This window comes from Asparagus officinalis, chromosome 3, assembly GCF_001876935.1.
Source record: "Asparagus officinalis chromosome 3, Aspof.V1, whole genome shotgun sequence".
In the NCBI taxonomy this organism is placed as follows: Eukaryota; Viridiplantae; Streptophyta; class Magnoliopsida; order Asparagales; family Asparagaceae; genus Asparagus; species Asparagus officinalis.
The window spans coordinates 105,582,166-105,603,380 of record NC_033796.1 but is presented as its reverse complement, the minus strand read 5'-3'; the positions used below and the strand labels follow the sequence as shown (position 1 = coordinate 105,603,380).

Below are 21,215 nucleotides of genomic sequence, written 5' to 3'. Positions count from 1 at the left end.
AAAAAAAAAAAAAAAAAAGAAAAACCCACCAAAAAAATGCATTTTGCATGCTCTTTCTTTGTTTATTGAATTGGATATGCCAATTTTATTCTTATATTATGGTTGTGTCCAGGTTGAGCTTCAGTACTTTCATGAGTATGCTGGGGTTAATGCAAGCATTGGTCTAACTGCTAACCCTGTTGTGAACCTCGCTGGTGTTTTCGGAAGTGGTGCACTAGCTGTTGGTGCTGATGTTTCTTTTGATACTGCCACTGGGAACTTTACTAAGTACAATGCTGGGTTGAGTCTTATCAACTCTGACCTTGTTGCTGCACTGAACCTGTAAGCGACTTCTGCATAAATGTATTTTGTTTTCTGATCTTGATATTCCCATAATGTGCAAGGATCTAGTTGCCTTTACCAAACTAGATCCTTCTGCTGTTTGGCTTCTATAATAAATTCCTAGATCAATGAAATTTATTTTAAGTGTTAGGATGAATTACCGATCTTTTTGCTGGTTCTTATAGGAGCTGGACATGTAACTTCATATCCTTTATCTAGGTTGGGCATTTATGTTGCGAGACTATCTAATAGCCATTCACCGCCAGGATAGTAGCTAATGCTTAATTTCAGTGTTCTAAAAAAATTGATTCATTATTCTTACACTTGGACAATGCATAGTACAAAAATCAGATTATATAATGCATAATCAAATTGTGTAAAAAAAAGTGATACACACCTGCACGCATACATGAAAGAGCAAATAACATACACGACAAATATTTAGACATAGACCCTTGTTTTATAGAAAAGATACGAGGAAAAGGCTCGCCTTTTTGGTCTCAGAGAAAGAGAGCTGTCTACTGTTTCAGAACTTTTTGTAATTTGTTTAACAGTTCCATTAGGTTAAAGTGATTAATAGGTTGGATTTAGAAGAATGAAAAAAGTGTAATGATTTGCGTAAGTAACTATTCATGGAATTAATTGGTATGCAAATGCTTAAACTTTTTACTAGTGTGTAGAAGTGATTATGAAGCTCATCCACATAATGAGACCATGCATTGAGAACATAGTTTAATGCATCTGCATAAACCTTGTTTTGGAACTTTTAGCAAAACTATTCACTTTTTTCGCCCAGTGTCCTTCCAACTTAGAATTAGCATGGGTACTCTTTTCTTTCTTTTGTTGTCCTTGATTTCTTATTTTTTATTGCTCATTGATGAACTACTCTTTGTGCAGGAACAACAAGGGAGATAGTCTGAGTGCTTCCTACTATCATGTGGTGAGCCCCCTCACCAGCACTGCAGTCGGTGCAGAAATGACCCACAGCTTCTCGAGCAACGAGAACACCCTCACCTTCGGCACCCAGCACGCTCTTGACCCCTTGACTACTGTCAAGGCTCGCTTTGATAACTATGGCAGGGCCAGCGCTCTCCTCCAGCACCAGTGGAGGCCTAAGTCATTTGTCACCATCTCTGGAGAAGTAGACACCAAGGCAATTGAGAAGAGCTCCAAGGTCGGCTTGTCCCTTGTCCTCAAGCCTTGATAACCGTTGTCTTCTCTAGGATGTTGCAATAAGTTGGAATGGAAAGACTACTGTGGTTGCTGTTGCGGTTGGGGTGTTTTTTTTTCTTTTTCTGAGTTTTAAGAACTTTTTGAGGATTCACTGTCTATCATATGGCTCTGTTAGCTGTTGCTTATTTTGATGCTGGGCCTGTAAGAATAATTTAGTTTAGGTTTCCGGGACCTGAGTTTTGAACATCTGCTCCTCGGAAAATTCTTTCTCCCTCCCTTAATGTTGATCCATCAAGCTGTTGGGCTATTTTTTTTTTTGCTTTTCAATGGATGAATTGCTTATGGAGCTTACAATGTTGTTTAATTTTCTAATTTGGAGGGCTTTTGAATGTTTAGTGATAAGTTCAGTTGCGTAAGATTGTATTCTGCTGCCTGGTGCAGGCGCTCAACTGGTGTCTTCTTGTTGCAGCATTTAGTTTGTTGTGCACAATACTTTCTGAGTTTTGTACTCGTCTATAGTTTTGTGATGTTTCTTGGCAATTCCAATTTTTTTTTTCCCGAATGAGTCTTATTTATGGGCTCCAAGGGAGATTCCATATATTGATGTGTGATATCTTTTTTAAATCAGCTTCAGTTTTTTGCTTAGCATGTTGTTCCTTCCTCTTGTTTGTGATTTGATACGCGTAATGCTACAAATGTTTGCGCTTATTGCTTGCAGCTTCGTATTCTTGTCAAATGCATGTTTGATTCTTTTCATCACCTAATTATTATACCATGATTTTGAAATCAGTCCTCGTTCACTTGCTGTGATGATGTTATGATAAAAGCGTACACTTGCTGTGATGATGTTATGATAAAAGCGTACGCACATATTTCTGTTCTTTTCAATCTTTACATGTGCATTCATTGTTAGATGCTTCTGTTGTCCTTGAAAAAGATACACCATATGCTAGTCTTCCCATCGAACAATTAAGGATTTTAACAAATTTGCTGTATGAAGCAAATGCACTGTAGGCTGATTCTCTTTCAACATAAATTTTGGTATGTAAGTCAATACTCTACGCATGCAGTGACTATAACTGAAGAGCAATAGAGGAAAAACCAAGAAGTAGGACTTGCATAGTTTCAGTCTTCTGACATAAAACTTAACATATACTCGCAGTTCCCTACAAGGCTTGATATGAAGCAACCTCATCGTATGCTTTTGTTTCTATCAAGACATTGAAAGGCAAGAACTAAAACTAGATATCAATCAAGGAGGCACCCAGAGTTACTACTTGCATTCACACGCTTAAAAAGGTTCCACACAATCTTCTGCCATAAAACCAACATATACACCTGTTTCCTAACTTCAAACTGTTGCTGAGATATCACTAATTAACAGTAGATGCCTGGAGCAGCCCATCCCTGATCTGGGTAGCAACATCTCTCACCGCTCCGGGGCCGTGAGGGATGAACACCGCAGAGGACTTGGACGCTGCGCCGATCTCCTTCATCGTGTCGAAGTATTGTGTAACCAGGACCATGTCCATGACGTCCTTCGCCGTGGTCCCTGGAACATTGACGGAGAACCCCAGCACGCTATCTCTCAATCCGTCGACTATTGCTTGGCGCTGGCGAGCAATCCCAAGACCGGAGAGGTACTTCGACTCGGCCTCTCCCTCTGCGCGTTTTATCTGGAGGATTTTCTCGGCTTCTGCTTTCTCGTTCGCGGCCACCCTTAGCCTTGCAGCTGAGGATTGAAATACATAGACATGTTAGTTGCCTTAGACATAAGCGGAAGTCAGGGATAATTGCGGAGAGGCCCCTCGCACTACGAGCCCAACATTATGCCAAGTTGTGAACATCTCACCTGCATTAATTTCGTTCATCGCCCTCTTCACATGCTCATCAGGCTCAATGTCAGTGATGAGGGTCTGGACAATTTCATATCCGTAAGCAGACATAGCTTTCTCAAGCTCCTCTTCAACAGCCTTTGCTATATCATTCTTCTGCTCAAAGGCATCATCGAGGTTGAGCTTCGGGACGCTCGCTCTGATCACTGCAAACATAGATAAAACCGAGTATTCTCAATTCCCCTGTTCAATTTCGAACGGCTAAAGAAATAACTCAACGAATGGGAATGGGAATGGAGTTTATACCATCAAAGACGTACGCCTGGATCTGAGATCGTGTATTGCTCAGCTTATAAAACGCGTCGCTTGCCTTATCAGCCAGAGCACGGTATTGGATTGACGCGACAACATTGACGAATACATTGTCCTGGAAACATCCAATAAGCAAAAATTTTAAGTTCGCTTCATCTCTGAACAGAGAATATGCAACAAAATAATCATGATCAGTGATCAGTGCAAATGTCTTACCTTACCGTGAACAAAATAATACATGAGTTGTTTAAATTCTCCATTCAGACAAATTAAATTACAAAATAAAATGTGCACATACTATGTGATATACAAATTCAGAAGCTATCCTGGATCAAACGAGACCGCGCAAGTCGCAGAAGAAAACTAGTTATCGACGAACCAAGCAATTTGAAGAACACATAGCTCGGATGAAGTACAAGAATTGTAGTAGGATGGGAACTAGTAAAAAAATGCAAATTACTATAAATAAAGGACAAATTTTATTTTATTTATACACACACCTACTCATTCACCAACATTACACACACATCAAATGGTTCTTATTTTATTTTATCGATAAGATGAAATTCATCACTTAATTCATATATGCAAGCAATTCAATTCACCCATTTTAAACATATTAAATGACCAAGTCACACAGATAATACAAATGACAAATTTTTGAAAGCACCCGTTTTTAATATTTAAATAGCAAAAAACGACCCTTTGGTGAAAAAATTAGCAAAACCGACCATTTTCTTCAGAAAAGGGTCGTTTTTGCAGTTGTTGGTCCCGTACACTTCATTTCTGTTATCCTGAGGAAAATAGAAATGAAGTGTACGGGGCTATTCCTTCGCTAAATCACAACAACTGCAAAACCACAGCAAGCAAAGGATGAAGCTTTGACCTTCGTCTTCGTCTCGCAACGGACGTCTAGCTGCTGCAGACGGAGGGTGAGGTGGCCAACTAGCCTCTTGCCAAGGAACCAAGGGAGGCAGTGGCACCCCGGCTCAAGAACTTCGTCGAATTTCCCAAACTGTTCCTTGATAGCCACGGTGGACTGGTCCACTTGAACGCAGCAACACAGGTTACCCATAGTCTGCCCTCTAAAAAAAAATAAAAGTGAAGGGTAAATATGCAACCAATTCAACAAAATCTCAACGAAGGTTTTCGGGTTTTCGCATACGCATGAAACCCAAATTTCACTAAATTACATCAGGCAAACCCAGTTTGATTTTGCTGCATATTTACACCCACTAAATTAACACTAAACACACACCCAGCGTGAGCTACAAAAATTCCTACTCTAGCTCAATCTGCAACAAAAACTTTAGGCAAAAAAAAAAAAAATATTGATAATAAACATGCTCCTTTTCTAGCCCATGACCCAAATTTCACTAAATTACATCAGATTGGAAAATCAACATGCCCTCAATTTTTGCAACATTTTGATATAGGTTTTGGTGTTCAATTCAAACCCTAACATGCAAACCCAGTTGGATTTTGCTGCATATTTAGACCCACTAAATTAACACTAAACACACACCCAGCCTGAGCTACAAAAATTCCTACTCTAGCTCAACCTGCAACAAAAACTTTAGGCAAAAAAAAAAAAAAAAAATTGATAATAAACATGCTCCTTTTCTAGCCCATGACCCAAATTGAGAACAAAATCACAAGTTTAATAAACATTCATCAAAATTGGAGAGCAACTCGGGCGAAGAAACTTACACGACCAAATAAAACCCAACACTTGTTTTTTAAACTCTTGAGAGTTCGGAAGGGAGAACGCAAGCGACCAATAAATCGGTGGGCGATCTGCGGCCTTTTTTGTAGAGAAGTCCTCGGGAAATTGAGACTTTGGCGAAAGTGACATTGATTGGTGCGTATCATGAGCTTGTATATTCTTTGCAATGATTAACCCCATTAACTATTGACTTACGGGTCTTGACTCTGAGGCAACGATCGAAAGGGTGTTTTTCATTTTTGTCCCCTGGTTTGGAGAAATTATAAGCACATTTATAAGAGCAAGTCCAACAAGCTCCCAGTTGGGAGTCCTAGTCAGCAAGCTCTCAAGAGCGCTCAAGCATTTTAGAATAAAAAATTTTTAAAAAAAATAAGTCTTGGGAGGCCCTCCTTATTTTATGGAGCTCCAACAAGCTCATAGTTAGGAGCTACGACAATATCAAAAAAACTCCTCTTCTATTTTAATTTTTTTTACCAATTACTTTCAATTATATTTAAACCTCTTTTATTTCATTTCTAACCGTTGGATACGGTCTTCGAGGTAGCCCGCGGTCTTCGAGGTTGGGCACGAAGTTCGAGGTATCACAAACTTTGACCGTCAACCGACTGATTCCTATAAAATTCGATGCCTTCTCACCTCAACCCATCGTCTCCCAGAACAAAATGTCTAGCTCATCTAGCTCTAGTGATGATGAAATGATGAAGACGTTCTTTCTTATAGGAGCTGCTGTCGTCGAGGAAGAAGAACAAGAGAAAGGTTCAACTTTAGTTCAACACAAAAGACGTATCGTGCTTCATCGAAACCGACTGGAAGGCTACAATCGTTTGTTCCAAGATTATTTTGCTGACGCACCAACCTATTCTCTTCATATTTTTTTACTGTTCAACGGCTAATTTTTTTACTGTTCAACGGCTAATTTTTAAACACCTAATTTGAAACTGGGTTTTGGGTTTTGATATATGAGTTTTCTTGTAAATTTTTTTTTTAAAATACTTGGGAGCTCGGTGGCACGAGCTCCCAAGCTCCGTGCCACGCCAGCGCTTGGGAGCTCCTTCGGAGCTTGCTGGAGAGAGTTCACGGACTCCCACCGCCACGTAGGACTTGAGAGCGGGCGGTGGGAGCTTGATGGACTTGTTCTAAGGGAGGCGCTACAGTCACACCTCCAACCACACTCCTCTCTCGCTACAGTGCACTAGGGCCCACATGAGAATTTTTAAAAAATTCTCATGTGGGCCCCAGTGCACTGTAACGAGAGAGGAGTGTGGTTGGAGGTGTGGTTAGGGGGTGTGCCTCTAGCATTTTCTCATTTATAATTCACGAGAAGTAGCTGTGATTGCAGTGGTATTTGTGTGTTTCGTTTCACTGAAGTGGTGGAACATGAAATGTTTCTGCAAAGATGATTTTTTTTTTTGACAACTGTAATTACAAATAGCTACAGATATTCTATGAACGTAATAAAATATAGTTGAGGCAGAGCGACGAGGGCCAACTAGCTTTTTAAAAAGCTCAACAGATGGAGAAATTGCAAGTTGATGCCACCAAAGTAGCCCATAGGAAAGAGTACACACAATGTGCCTTAGCTTGTTTGTCACTCCACCAACTTAGTTTCTTCTTATTATTAATGATTAACACAAAAGGCGTGAATTATACGCACTTATAAAATCTCGACCTGAATGACAAATAGCCTGTTTGGATGGAGGGTAGAGAACGAAAAGGGAAGGGAAATTTTGGTTTACCTTTGTTTGGGAGTTCCATTTAGAAAGGTAAAGGAGGGGAATGAGGGGGGAAATCGAACTAAAATCTTACCTCCAATATTTGGGAGGTGAAGAAAGGGAAGGTCCCTTAGTCATCTCCTAAACACACCAAACGTGAAAAAACACGTTGGTAACGTGTTTTTTTGTGGGGGGCGGGGGGTTCGAGAGGGAAATATATATGTAGAATATCATAATGGAAAGTGATGAGAAGTTTGTGCTTCAAAATTAATTTTAAAGTTTTGTTTATGTACTAACTCTAGTTTCTTGTTTGCACAGAATTAAAAACTTGGGGATGATCACAATGACATGGAAGCCTGTAGATCAACCGATGAGATTTACTTTGTAAATAAACGCCAAAATTGCAAATTCGAATGTAGAGTTGACTTTATTGTTAGAGATTGCAAGATGCAAGCTACCTTTGCAATTATATATTATAGGATTACACTAATGTTTCTCATCTACACCCTATTCAGCTGCCTCTTGTAATTATACAACTTTTTTTTTTATCTATGCCTTAATTTGCAATGCATCTCTCAAACGATATTCATAGAGTTCTTCTTTTATCATTACTCAAGCCAAATGAGAGCAAGATGATTGAATATAAGAATAAATAATTGGGTTTCCTTTTTTATGCCTTAATTTTAACTGGAAATTTTAAATAAATACATATTTAAGGGGGGGGGGGGGGGATTATTGTAATAAAGGGCACTCTAATTGAAATATACCTGAAGAAAAGGAAAAGATATATAAGAACTAGGAATTTCATAGGATAACAAAGATTAAAAGTTGATTAATTGAAATTCCAAAAGCAGAACAAGACAAAGAAGCAAATTACCTCAAGCATATAATTGACCACAGGCTGCCTTCTTATAGAAATTATTGAAAAGAACAGGAAGAATTTATTCTTCATTTAAGACAAGTGGAGATATTTTTCTAAAGATGCTGTCACTTTAACTTTGATTTTACGTTGGATGCTCACGTATGGTGCATGACCATTGACATGAGGTGAGGGGAAATCATATGGAAAGTGAAAAGAAGTTTTTGTTTCAAAATTAAATTTAGAGTTTATAATGTGTACCGATTTATGTAGTAGTTCTAGACTATTGTTTGGATTGATATTGTGTATTCTATACTGAGTGCACAGAGTCACAAACTTGGGGACAATAAAGATTAGTCAATTTCATTGCAAAGAGAAAAAGTCAAAATGGCAAATCCCAATACAAGTATAAACATTAGAGAGTTGTTACAGTGACGCAAAATATGGGACCATTGGAGGGGACAAGTGAAGTGTCCTTCTCCTATTGCATAATGAGCTAGCATGAGAAAGAGCATTTATGGAGTTTTTCTCTTATCTTGAACTCATGTGCCATTCCTTCTTTGACTTGGGCTATCAAATCATAATTCTTTCGGTTGGAATTCAATTCAAATTAAAATTATTTCTTTCTAGCCAGGTTCAAAGTTCAATCCAGATCAAAATAGGATGATTGAATTAAGAATAAATAACTGGGTTTCCTTCTTTTGCTCTCTTTAATACTTTTAAATGGAAATTTTAAATAAATAAATACTTAAAGGGGAGGGACAGGGGTAAGTTATTGCAGTAATGCCTAAAGGGGGGAGAAAACGTAGGAGCTACTACTCACCTAGAATAGCAAAGATTGAGAGTTTGATTAATTGGAATTCTAAAAAAAAGGAACAAGACAAAGAAAGGAACAAACCTCATTAATTGTATATAATTGACTAGAAACTGCCTTCATATATAGAAATTATTGAAACGGACAGGTGGATATTTTTTAAAGATGCCGTCACATCAACTTTGATTTTATGGTGCTTGAGTTTGGATGGGTTGTCGTGTATGGGCCATGATGATTGAAATGAGCTAAGGTCTCGTTTGGTACACGGGAATGTGATGGAATGGAATGATCATTCTCACTTCTCATTCTTTCTTATCAAAGATACCCTTTTTTTTAAAGTTGGAATACACATTCCCACTTCTCATCAATTCTCACTTTATGTGGGAATGAGCATTCCCAATGAAATGATAGGGAATGAGAATTCCCACTTAAATGAGAATCAATAAAATATACAATTTTAAAATACGTCCATTCTCATTTTATTTTATAAATTACACCAAAACGTGGGAATAAGAATGACTATTCCATTCTCACATTAATTCCATTACATTCATTCTTTCATTCTATTCTCATTTGAGTCCATTCCCGCGTACCAAACGAGACGTAAGAATTTATTTTAATCTAAATGGTTCCGGTATTAGTTGTGTTAGCCACTGAACAGCATAAACTTTTTTTTAGCATACGGGTCATTGGATCGTGTAATTCGCATAAAAGTTTATTGCTTGTCAAAATAACCTTTAAATAATTGCACATAAACTCAAGTGTGTTGCATACTTGCATAGAATATAACGCTTATCCCAAAATTCCCGAGGTTTGTGAGAGCGAGAAATAACCCCAACAATACTTTTTTGCTTGCGAGATTAACTTATTTTGTGGTTAAATGTTGTGACTGTTTAATTGAGAGTTTGAAGTCTTATCTATGTTGTGTGGACCACTAGTTCTATCTAAATTATCTTTTATATTGCTAAGCATGAGTTCTGTAAGTTTACTTGTTCTTATTTGAACATGGTCAATTTTTAGAGCAGTAAGAAAAACTTATAAAATTCATTAAATTCTTACAAAATATCGTATTTGTAGAAAAAAATTATTGCTGACAGCTTCGGTACTCCAATAAATAGATTTTGGAGTGTTGATAGCATATATTGCAACTATTATCCGCAACAATCACACAAATATTTCCGTTTACGTCACTGCAATCAATTATGTGAAGTTTCACTGGCACATTCGTTATTTAGGGGCTGTTTGGTTCGTTTCCTTGATATAGAGAAATGCAATTCCATATAAAGAAACACAAGTTTTGAGTTTTTCAAACTTTTCCAAGAAATAGATTGTTTTGCTTTGGTTCACACATAAAAAATGGTGGGAAACCAATGTATTTATTTTTCTTGTGTTTGGTTCGCATAGAAAAAAAGGAAAACTTTTGTAAACAAAGCAGAGAAGGAAAAAAATCTGACGTGGCAGAGTTTTCATCAATTTCACTTGGTTGGGGAAGGAAATCGGAGAGGGAAAAAAATCTTAGTTGGCGACGATTTCAGCAGAGTTTTCCATCTTCCATTCGAGCGAACCAAAGCGGCACAAAGAAATGGACGGAAACAAAAAAGCCGACGTGGAGGGCTAAAAATCTGACGTGGAGGGGTTTTCTGAGTTTTCCATCCCTTATAATAGCGAACCAAACAGCCCCTTATTTAACTTTCATGGGTTATTTAAGAAAAAGATATTTTTGTCCTCTTTCTTTTGCTTTTTCTTTTATAACTACTTTTGACAACCTATTAAGTCTAACCCAAGTACACTAGTTTCAAATTCGACAATCATAAATTTGGTAATTTAGCAATCAGAAATTTGGAAATCTTGCAAATTATTTCCATATTCTCCATTAGCTGCATTTTTGGACAGAGAGATTATCAAATATTGGGTGTAGAGTAGTGAAGAAGAAGATAGTTAAGAAAAGTATAAATTTACCCTTGAAACTAAATGAAATAAAAATTTAGTAACAAACTCAATTTTGGAGTACTGAAGCACTACTCAAAATTATTTTGATATAGGACAGTTCAAGGTCTTAATTCGAACAGGTTAATTCTTGAATTTAGACTCTCAAATAGGTTTTGTCTTTCACAGATAATAGATTATTCCATGCATTTAACATATAAAAAGCCTTGATAGTAATCAATTTGCAAACATATTATTATTTGCATCATCACTTTCGTGTAAATATGTTTTTATTTTGAGATTCTTCTTTTTTTTACAAAAGAATTAATTGTTAAACATAGCTTTTTGTTAAATTGTTTCGCGGGCTCAATAGACCGCTACGCGGAAACGCTGGAAAAGGCAAAGCGAAAACGATTTTGGCGTGAGTGCGGATGATGTGTCCCGGTAAAGACGAGTACTCTCATCCGCTGTTAGATTTCAAACACGAAACTCGGAACGTTCGAGTAATTACTAATTAGGAACGCTTTGGCTTGCGAGTGGTGGAAATTCGTATATATTGTTTTGGTTTATACAGCGGATCTGTTAATGCGTGTCAGTTTGGATAAGGACAAAGGGCCTGATTTGCACGTGGCTGTTTGGGTTAGCATCGAAAAGGTTGGTATATTAAATTCTCGAATATATCTGATGTTCCGTTTGTATGCTACGGTGTTTTAATTATTTTTATGGTGTTTTGTCAAAAAATAAAATATAATATATTTAAAAATTATGGTGTTTTTTTGAGTTAAATCATTCTTAAACTAAAAATACAATACTTATTTCAAATCATCTTTTAGGTGTTTTAAGTCCGGTGTTTTGGTTTTGAGTTGGAGAATGTGTTAATATAATATTTAGCATAATATATTAAATCTAATTAATATAGAGTTATTATTAGCATGCTTATTATATTATATTATACTATATTATATTATACTACAGTTAATTTAATATATTAGTATTATTTATTAAATGATATAATAAATAAAATATCTTATATAATAATATAACAACATATTAAATACTAGTATTTAATATGTTAATAATATATTATATAATAATAAATAATAATAAAATATAAATAAACTAATAAAATAATAAAAAGAATGTAATAATGATATAAGAATATGCTATACAATAGTATAATTGCTATAATATTATTAACTTTTTAATTAATAAATTGTAATAAATTAATAATTATAAAATATTATATAATAGTAACATATTTACTAATAAAATAATAATATAATATTATTATTATAATAGTATATTGTATAGTAAATATAATATAATTATAAAATATTAATATATTATATAATAAATAATATAATTTATTATATAGTAAAATAATTTCTAATAATAAAATAATTTATTGCTAACAAATGTTAATGTAAAAATAATATATTCATAATATAATAATATTTATTTATATAATTTAGTAAAATATTATATAATAGTAACAATACTTTATAATTTATAAATAATAATATAATATTACTTATTATAATAATTATATTGCATATAGTAAATGTAATATAATTATAAAATATTAATATATTATATAATAAATAATATAAATTATTATAAAGTAAAATAATTTTTAATAATAAATATTTATTGCTAACAAGAGTTAATATAAAAATAATATATTCATAATAAATAATATTTATTTATATCATAAATTATTATTATATTATTAAAGTACTATTAATAAATTCTAACATATTAAAAACTATACTATATTATATAATATTAAAATATTTATAATATAATAATTAATTATAACATACTAGTAATAACATAATATTAACATTATTAATAATATTATATTATATGAATAATAGTATAATATTATATTAATAATAAAATAAAATTATTATAAAAATATTAACATATTATACAACAATAACAAATTGATATACTAAAATAATTAAATATATAATTATTTGAAAATAATATGTAAGAATTATAATATAATAATTATTATAATATAATAATTATTATAATATAATATAGCTCATTAAAGTACAATATAATATTATAATACATTATATAATATTATATTGCATTATATTTAATACTTATAATACTATAATAATATAAACTAAATATTATAATATTTTATTTACAATATATTTTATTATAATTAATATATAATATATTAATAATATGTTTAATACTAATGTTGTAATGGGTCAAACTAGTGTTGACCAAAAAGTATTTTGAAAACATTTTAAGGGATAAACACAACACCATGATGTTTTTTTACAAAAACACAATAAGAAAAACATCATGGTATCCAAACGAAGTATTTTTGCTTTTTTTGTTTGTTTACACGGAACGTTTTAGGGGAAAAATATTTCGAGACAAAAAAAACCTATTGCGGCTAGCCTCACTGTATTTTTTTATGTGAGACAACCCCAAATACAACAAATAATTGTGTTTTAGCCCCTATATACTTTTCCAAGTCAGCACAGAGAGAAATTTTTAGCGAAAGCTCAATTCTACCCATTAACCCGTTCCCCCAAAACTGCTATGCTCTCCCCCCCTCTCTCGTTCAAACCACCGTAAACTGGAGAATCCAAAATCGAAACACTAGTTTTCACTCAAACGTCCATAAAATCCGTCAAAATTTTCTATAAAAAAAATGAGGAAAATGGCTGAGAACCCTAAAGTGGAGAAGGGTGAAGGAGACAACACCCAACTCGAAGTGGTTCATTGTCGGCGTTGCTCGACTCAGTTGACGAAGGATGCTGCACGAGAATCCTCCTCCTCAGCCTTTACATTCTTATCCCTCATCGGCGGTTCTTCTTCTCCGAAGTCTTCTGAGGATGAGTATAGTAGCGAGGCGACGGTGGTTCTGTTGATTTTTTATTTCAATTCTTTTTTATTTTTAATAGAAGAGGCAACAACATCTAGGGACATCCATATGTTTCCTTATATCGATAATAAACTTAAATACATTTGGGTTCATTCTTTGCAAATTCATAATCAAACTTTTTCGTCATAGAATAGTATTGTAAAGTTAGTTGCAATTCATTTACACTTTCAAATTGTTGGCCCCTTTCAGTTAATGTTGTGTGCCACCATTGAGAAATGATGAAAGTATTGTTGAGAATATCATCGGATCTCATTACATTCTCACTAGATGGGCAATCATTTTAGATCTTCTCTGAATTAGAAATATTTCCTAAATGAGGATAACTATATTCTGCATTCAAAGAGGCATCGCTGCTGCATAAATTAATGAACTTAGATACATTTGGGTTCATTCTTTGCAAATTCATAATCAAACTTTTCGCCATAGAATAGTATTGCAAAACTAGTCGCAATTCATTTACATTTTCAAATTGTTGGCCCATTTCTGTTAATATTGTGTGCCACCATTGAGAAATAATAAAAGTATTGTTGAGAATATCATCGGATCTCATTACATTCTCAGCAGATGGGCAATCATTTTAGATCTTCTCTGAATTAGAAGTATTTCCTGAAGGATGATGACTATATTCTGCATTCAAAGAGGTATCACTGCTGCATAAATTAATGAACCAGTGAGATATCAAATTCAACTATAATATTATTTTCTAATATTTTAAATTAACAGCTTATTGTGTAAGTTAACAGGTAACTGTGAACGTTAACTGACTAGAAGGAAAGTTAATAGGTTTTGGTAAAACTTCACATAAATTAGTGAAAGTTAACATGCAGTAGGAAAAGTTAATAGACTAGAAGGAAATTTTAATTAAAAGTTAACATGTTACTATGGTTGTCAACAGAAAACATAAAAAGTTAGCATGTTATAGTGAAAGTTAACAGATAGCTGTGAAACTTAACACACGACAGGAAGAGTTAACATGTAACCATGAAAGTTAACAATTATGATTCGTTTGTGCTATGAAACCTAAAATCGTATTCACAAAGCCTACATCACACAAAGCCTAATTTTAAAAAGAGTTTATTAATTACTTACATTTCAGTTAGAACTTCCTGATATTTTTTTTTTCAGAAGTAGAACTCTCTATATTAACAACAGCTTGCATATGAATCTCCATACAACCAATATTTCGATTATACTCTACCATGCACTTCAAATCATCTTCATTATCAACTGAAAAACACAGATTCGGGTACTTCTCAGATTTATATATCAATGATAAAGCATATTGAGGTACTTCCAGTGTTTCAGACACATCAAATTTCAGTTCAAAAAAGCTTGTTGTAGAACTTTGCATTGAAAATATAGCTTTCTTTCCTAACAACACCATGCAAATCAAGTCTTTGACGGCCATAAGGGGTTGTTGAAAGTTATGAGGAGTAATTAATAAAAATTTTAGGACATAAGGGGTTGTTGAAAGTTGAATAACAAAACCCTAATACCATAAATGAGAAAGTGAGAGATTAAACAATAAAATAGACAACATATGATGACTTAGATCAGTAATGGAGGGGAAGCCACACATTTTTCCTCCTTTTTTGCTATTGCCTCACATTAATTGAGATGGCTTCTTCCACCGGCTAATATGGGTTTTCACAGTGAGTTGCTAGGTAAGAAGAGGGTATTTTCAAAAGACTAGCTCAAATACAACCCATACATGTATATAATAATGGGTTTTTCGGGTTGAGCCACACTATTTTTGGTTTTTTGGGTTAAAGCACGTGGGGAGAACTTCATGGGGCTAGGCTACATGAGGGTTGACATATTTTTGGTTTTTTGGAGTCTTGACATATTTTTTCCAAGTTCTAGAGTAAAATTATAGTTTTGCTTTCCCTCCAAAAATAATTGTGAGAGTTTTGGAAATGAGACATCACGTGATAACAAATACTAACCACTATTAATTTGCATACTTTCAAACATAACAAAATTACAAAGATGACATTCGGATTTCCACGTAACATGGAAGGAATTCAAGAAAGAAAATGATCCGTAAAGTGAAAAATGGGACAATTTAAGGTCAGCCTCTACTTGAATCGAATCCTTCTTTTGATTTAAGTAAACTTTACAATATATTGGGAGGTTTTGACATTTTTTGAGAATTAGACTATTATGTCTTAAAGTTAGTAAATAATATCCCTTTTAGTTCTTTAAAAATTAAACATAAGAAGGATAAGCAAAAATTATGATCCGCGGTTAAGATACTAATTTAATTTTACCTTTACGGTGAGTAGAACGAAGTGTTTGATAAAATTTTTGAATCAAATTGTATCTCTCTCAAAAGCTTGAAGAGCATAAAGCGTGCGATGCAATCTCTATCCACTTCGATAAAATTTCACCCCCATCAAATTCCCAAATTTTAGGGCGTGTTTGGCAATCACCCAAAAACAGAGTCATGTTCACCCCTAGCCCAATTCTACTATAAACCAGTTTAGTGTTAGATTACCACCTCCGTGATCCAACATTAACTAATTTTATGACCTCTTTTTTGCCTAAGAAAAACTTGGCAATATTCAGTCATGACTCAATTTTAAGAGTTTGACTAACACATCCTTAAACTCGCCATCCTAACTTTTTTCATTATATGCCCTTTTAACTGCACACCTTCATTTTGGAAAACCATTTTCATGACGTTGTATTTTACATGGAGGGAACCATAAGAACTTTTCTCCGAAGTTTGAAGGGAGTGGCTGATATTCCTCTTTTATCATACACCACGCACTGATGTAAAACAAAGACATGGAAATTTGAGAGGGAAATGGAAAGAAGGTTGGTTGGGCTTTACTCACATGACAGAATATAAAGTTGTCACATTCAATGGTTGGTCTAATTTTAAAGTTTTAATGCAATGAAATGAAAAAGACTCAAAGTGGATAGATAAATAGATAATTTGACATCAATATAACCAACAAATAGAGTAAAAGAGGTCCCTATCAAATCTTTTTCTAAACTATGTGAATTTACTTGCAATATGTCCATTAAACTTTTAGTTGTGGTTTGACTCATATTCACGTTAACTTTTAGTTATTATACAAGGTCCCTATCAAATCTTTTCCTAAACTATGTGAATGAAAAATGCTATTATAACTCACTTGCCTAGGACAATTCATGTATTGTATATAAGATACATAACTCATCCGGAAAAACCACATCTGCTAAGTGGATTTTGCTGTTGTGAGAGCAACATGTTAGAAGCTCGTATTTAAAATTTTTGGCTCTATAAAAGGCATAAGAATTTGGAGTGCATAGTTTATATATCGTAAAAAATATATTGATTCATGAAGAATTTTTCCTAATAACGATATTATTACAATGATATTACCTTTTATGATGTAAGTTCTCTTTTACTAATCACTCAATTAGCTATATTTAGTTTTTATGATATCAGAGGTTAGAATATTCTATTCTATTTAAAAAGTATTGACATAAATTTCTTAAAATATATATACACATAGTAGCAATAATATATATTTCAGTTCAACTCAAACATTGGCTTGAAGCCATTTAGAGTGAGGTCCTTTCTACGCTAGAATGGTGATATAATGATTACACAGTCTAAAAGTCAAAGAAGAAATTTCTACAAAGGAAAAATAATTTAATATGTTAAATTAAGAACTAATTTATAAATTATACATTAGCAGTGCATATAGCTATAAAAAGTAAGGTATATATCTTCATAAAAATTTTATAGTGAGTGACCAACTATAATCATCCTAATTTAAGCATAAATAATTATTATTTTAGTTATTAATTTGATACGCGTAACTATAGAATAAATCTCCAGCAAAAAATAGGAATTAAGATTGTGTTATGCTGTAGGTAAATAAATAAATGTTATTAGAGATCCCCTTTATATTAAATTAAAAAATAATAATTTAAATTATTAAGCACCAAATATTATCTCATGTGAGAAAGTAAGTAATCTATGGTCTATATACATTTATAGTTAATCAATTAAATGTTAAAATTATGATGACTACAGTTAAAATTATATGGCGGGTTCACATGCGGGTTTACATTAACTATAATTTATAAAAAATAGTACTTTAAAGTCAAAATCTTTTTAACCACTATATAGATTGTCTGAAATTTTTTACATATATAAACTATACTGTATAGGAATAGTAATACGCGCACTTAACTATGGTCTAATAATCTTAAGAATGATTTTTACTCTTCAATATCATCATTAATTGACGTATCTGTGCATTACACTGAAAACACAATAAAAATTTAGAAAACTACAAAACAAACACCCTCAAAAGTTTTAAAAATTATAAAAAATACCCTAAAAATTTATAATTTACAAATACACAAAACTATTAAACATTACATTGAAATCAAGGAATTACAGAAAATTATTGAAAATTTTCAAACTTTGGAGGGGTAATTTGAAATATACTAAACTTTAAGGGTGTTTTTTTATAAATTTCAAATTTAATAGATCTTCAACTAGTTATGTTCTTTTCAAAAAAGTTATGGGTAATATTTACCATGAAAAGTTTTTCCTAAACTTATACTTTTAAAAGGTGTATGATATTTTTTATAAATTTTTAATTTTCTAGGGGTTGTTAGTAATTTTGTATATTCATTTTAGTGTCTATAGGTTATAAATTCTCATGGTGTTTTTTGTAAATTATGAATTTTAGGGGCTTTGTATAATTTTTTAAACTTATAGGCATTTTCTACAGAATATAAATTGTTTATAGACTATTTATAATTTCAGTGCTTTCAATTTACTAATGAATTTGAAACTCTTAGGGTGTTTTTTGTAAATTTTAAATTTTAAAGGTTTGTTTGTAATTTTTGAAACTTTAATAGTATTTTCTATAAATTATAAATTATGTAGGGGATATTTATAATTCCTATATTTTCAATGTACTGTTAGGTTGGAAATTATCAGGATTTTTATAAATTTTATAATTTTGAGGGTTTTATTTTGCAATTTGTAAAAAGTTGAGTGTGTATTGTAAATTTCATAAATTTTTGACGGTTGTTTGTGTTTTTTGTAGGTTTTTAGTGTGTTTATAGGTTTAAAATTCTTAAGTTTTTTTTTATAAATTTGAATTTTAGGGGTGTTTTTGAAATTTTTAAAACTTACAAGATATTTTCTCCAAAGTCAAAATTTTTTTAGTTTCTAGCTAGCATATATTTTTCAGATTTCTCACTAAATTGAAATAAGTAAACTTTGTATTTTTCAAGATGCTTTAATAGAATTTTGAATTTGTAGGGGCATTGCACTTTAAAAACTTGGAGAATATTTTTTACAAAGTCCAAAAACTTTTAGGAGGTGCCTATCATATGTTTTACATTTCTTTGTGAACTGAAATAAGTAAAAGATTTGAATTATATAAAACATATCTCTTTTATCCAATAACATGGTAACTCTCATTATGAGTAGAATAAATCATTTAGTTACCAATTCAAAGAAGATAGGATAATTAAAATAGATTAGGATAACAATGTAATATTTAAAAAAGCTAATGATAATATTGACCATAGAAAGATTTTCCCAAAATTTCCTAACTCGTACTTTTAAAGGGAGTATGATTGTTGGGTTTAAGAATAATTTGTTATTGATATTTAGGGTTTAAGGATGATGTTAGAAGCTCACGGGTTTAGAAATAAATCATGGTCAAGCTCTGGGTTTATAAACAATGAAATTTTTAATGAAACAACCCTTAACATAGGCTCCATTTCATGTTACCATCATTGATTGACCAAATTTCAGAAAATCACCACTGTCCGCCACTATGTTAACATAAAACCACCAATACTCTTTTCCATCCAAAAGAAAAAAAAAATGCAGTTTAATGATTTCACCCCAACATAAGTTTAATTTTATTTAACTTTAAGGTCGAACTTAAGTGCCCAAATTATTTCACATTGTAATTTTGATGCCCCAAAGTTTTTTTTGGGGCTAAACACCACAAAGTCAATTCATTCTTTACTATAGTTATCAAAAAAATGCAGTAATTTTGATAACTCAAAGTTATTTCTCGCCCAAAAAACACCCCAAAGCTCAAAAGAATTTAACTTTGATACCCAAAATTAATTTTAATACCCCAAATTTAAATAAAAATGTAATACTGATGTCAAAAGTTCAATAAAATTTAAACCGTGTAAAGGTAAAATCGACGAACTATAATTTTTCAGATTGAAAATTGAATGAAAAAGGGCGTGAATTGTTATACGTTAATTGAATGATTGATTACGTTCAGATAATTATGAAGTACGCACGCTTAGCTTCAATTTGATCGTTCCCCTTTTCGGTGTATAAGGCCCAAGGCCCAATGAAAGCTAGTTAAAACTTTCGAAGGGCCAACCTTAGCTCAGTTAAGCAGCCACTGAAGGCCCATTTGGCCCAATTAGCTTTCGGATATTCTGCGCTCAATCTCCCATTTGATTCGGAAATAATTCGCGGAAAAGCAAGACCTAAAAATTGACAGAAGGGGAAGCGGACACTTTAGAAGAAGAACGAAGACTAAATTTGATTAAAAATCGATTTTTTTCGAAAAAAAATCGAAGCTTTTCTCTCATAGGCCGCGGCGATGTCAGATGGCCATCTCTTCAATAACATTCTCCTCGGCGGCCGCGGTGGAACTGTAATCCCTCCTCATTTCTCTGATTTTTTCCATTATTTTTTTCATTTTTGAATGAATTATTTGATCTAGTGCAGCTCTCTAAGTTTCGATCGATGTAAAAAATTGCTTTTTGAAGCTATTTGTTGGTATTAAGGGTTTATCAAGGTTGATGATTCTGAGTGGTTTCTTAGCTTAAAGTTTGAATCTAGTGATGACTTCACTCTTTGATTCTGTATACGAATTTGGAAACAGTGAAGCTTCAAACTGCATGCGTGAAATATTTTATATGAGAATTAGTGATGTTTAATGGGTACAGAAATGATATGAGCAGTGGGCGTGAAGCATTGTTATGAGCCGATGTGTCTGTATCTATTGGCAATGTTTTTTCGATGTTAATTTTAGCGCATTTAACTCGGTTGCTTTGTGGTGAAACTGCAGAACCCGGGTCAGTTGAGGGTGCATGCAGCAGGGATTGCATGGAAGAAGCAGGGAGGTGGGAAGGTGGTCGAGCTGAAGAAAGACGATATTGGTGGTGTGACATGGATGAAAGTTCCTAGGGCGTATCAGCTGGGAGTTAAGAGTCAAGATGGGTTGTTTTACAAATTCATCGGTTTCAGGGAGCAGGTGATGTTTTTCACCTTCTCCTCTTAACTTACCTGCTAACTCAAGGGATTTATCATGCACGGTTGTTATTTTCTTCTTCTAGCGATTAATGTGAAAATTAACCGAATGGGGACTCGTATTCTTATTCAATATGTTCTATGTGGTGATTTGCCAAATCTACCGAATTGAAGCTTTCAGTTGGGTTATACATATCCGTTGAGGATTGGTATTATATATCCATGTACCATATGAAAGATAAGTTAGCATGTCTTTTCTCTTGAGGATGGGTGTTGTTGTTGAAATGGAGCATTGCTAAATGACATGCGACTCACTTCCTGGCTTAAGGATTTTCTAGTGCAGTATAGTTCAAACTTCAAAATGTTTG

General features: G+C 33.1%; 3 protein-coding genes across 3 annotated transcripts in view; 2 read left to right on the top strand and 1 right to left on the bottom strand.

Moving 5' to 3' along the window:
• LOC109835658 (mitochondrial outer membrane protein porin 1-like) overlaps positions 1 to 1,811 on the top strand; it is a 4,129-nt gene extending 2,318 nt beyond the window's left edge. The window contains exons 4-6 of the mRNA XM_020403636.1: positions 1 to 13; positions 105 to 321; positions 1,219 to 1,811. The exon at positions 1 to 13 is cut by the window's left edge and continues 69 nt beyond it. Of these exons, the coding sequence (XP_020259225.1) occupies positions 1 to 13; positions 105 to 321; positions 1,219 to 1,525 (537 nt within the window). The 3' untranslated portion in view covers positions 1,526 to 1,811. The remainder of the gene's footprint in view (positions 14 to 104; positions 322 to 1,218) is intronic.
• Positions 2,591 to 5,496, bottom strand: LOC109835657 (hypersensitive-induced response protein 1). The gene is made up of 5 exons (XM_020403635.1): positions 5,352 to 5,496; positions 4,528 to 4,726; positions 3,636 to 3,756; positions 3,347 to 3,535; positions 2,591 to 3,226 (listed from the first exon to the last, which is right to left on the bottom strand). Exons 2-5 carry the CDS (start codon positions 4,714 to 4,716, stop codon positions 2,868 to 2,870), a joined length of 858 nt encoding a protein of 285 aa, XP_020259224.1. The 5' UTR covers positions 4,717 to 4,726; positions 5,352 to 5,496; the 3' UTR covers positions 2,591 to 2,867.
• Positions 20,071 to 20,893, top strand: LOC109832431 (FACT complex subunit SSRP1-A-like). The gene is made up of 2 exons (XM_020399797.1): positions 20,071 to 20,248; positions 20,666 to 20,893. Exons 1-2 carry the CDS (start codon positions 20,195 to 20,197, stop codon positions 20,876 to 20,878), a joined length of 267 nt encoding a protein of 88 aa, XP_020255386.1. The 5' UTR covers positions 20,071 to 20,194; the 3' UTR covers positions 20,879 to 20,893.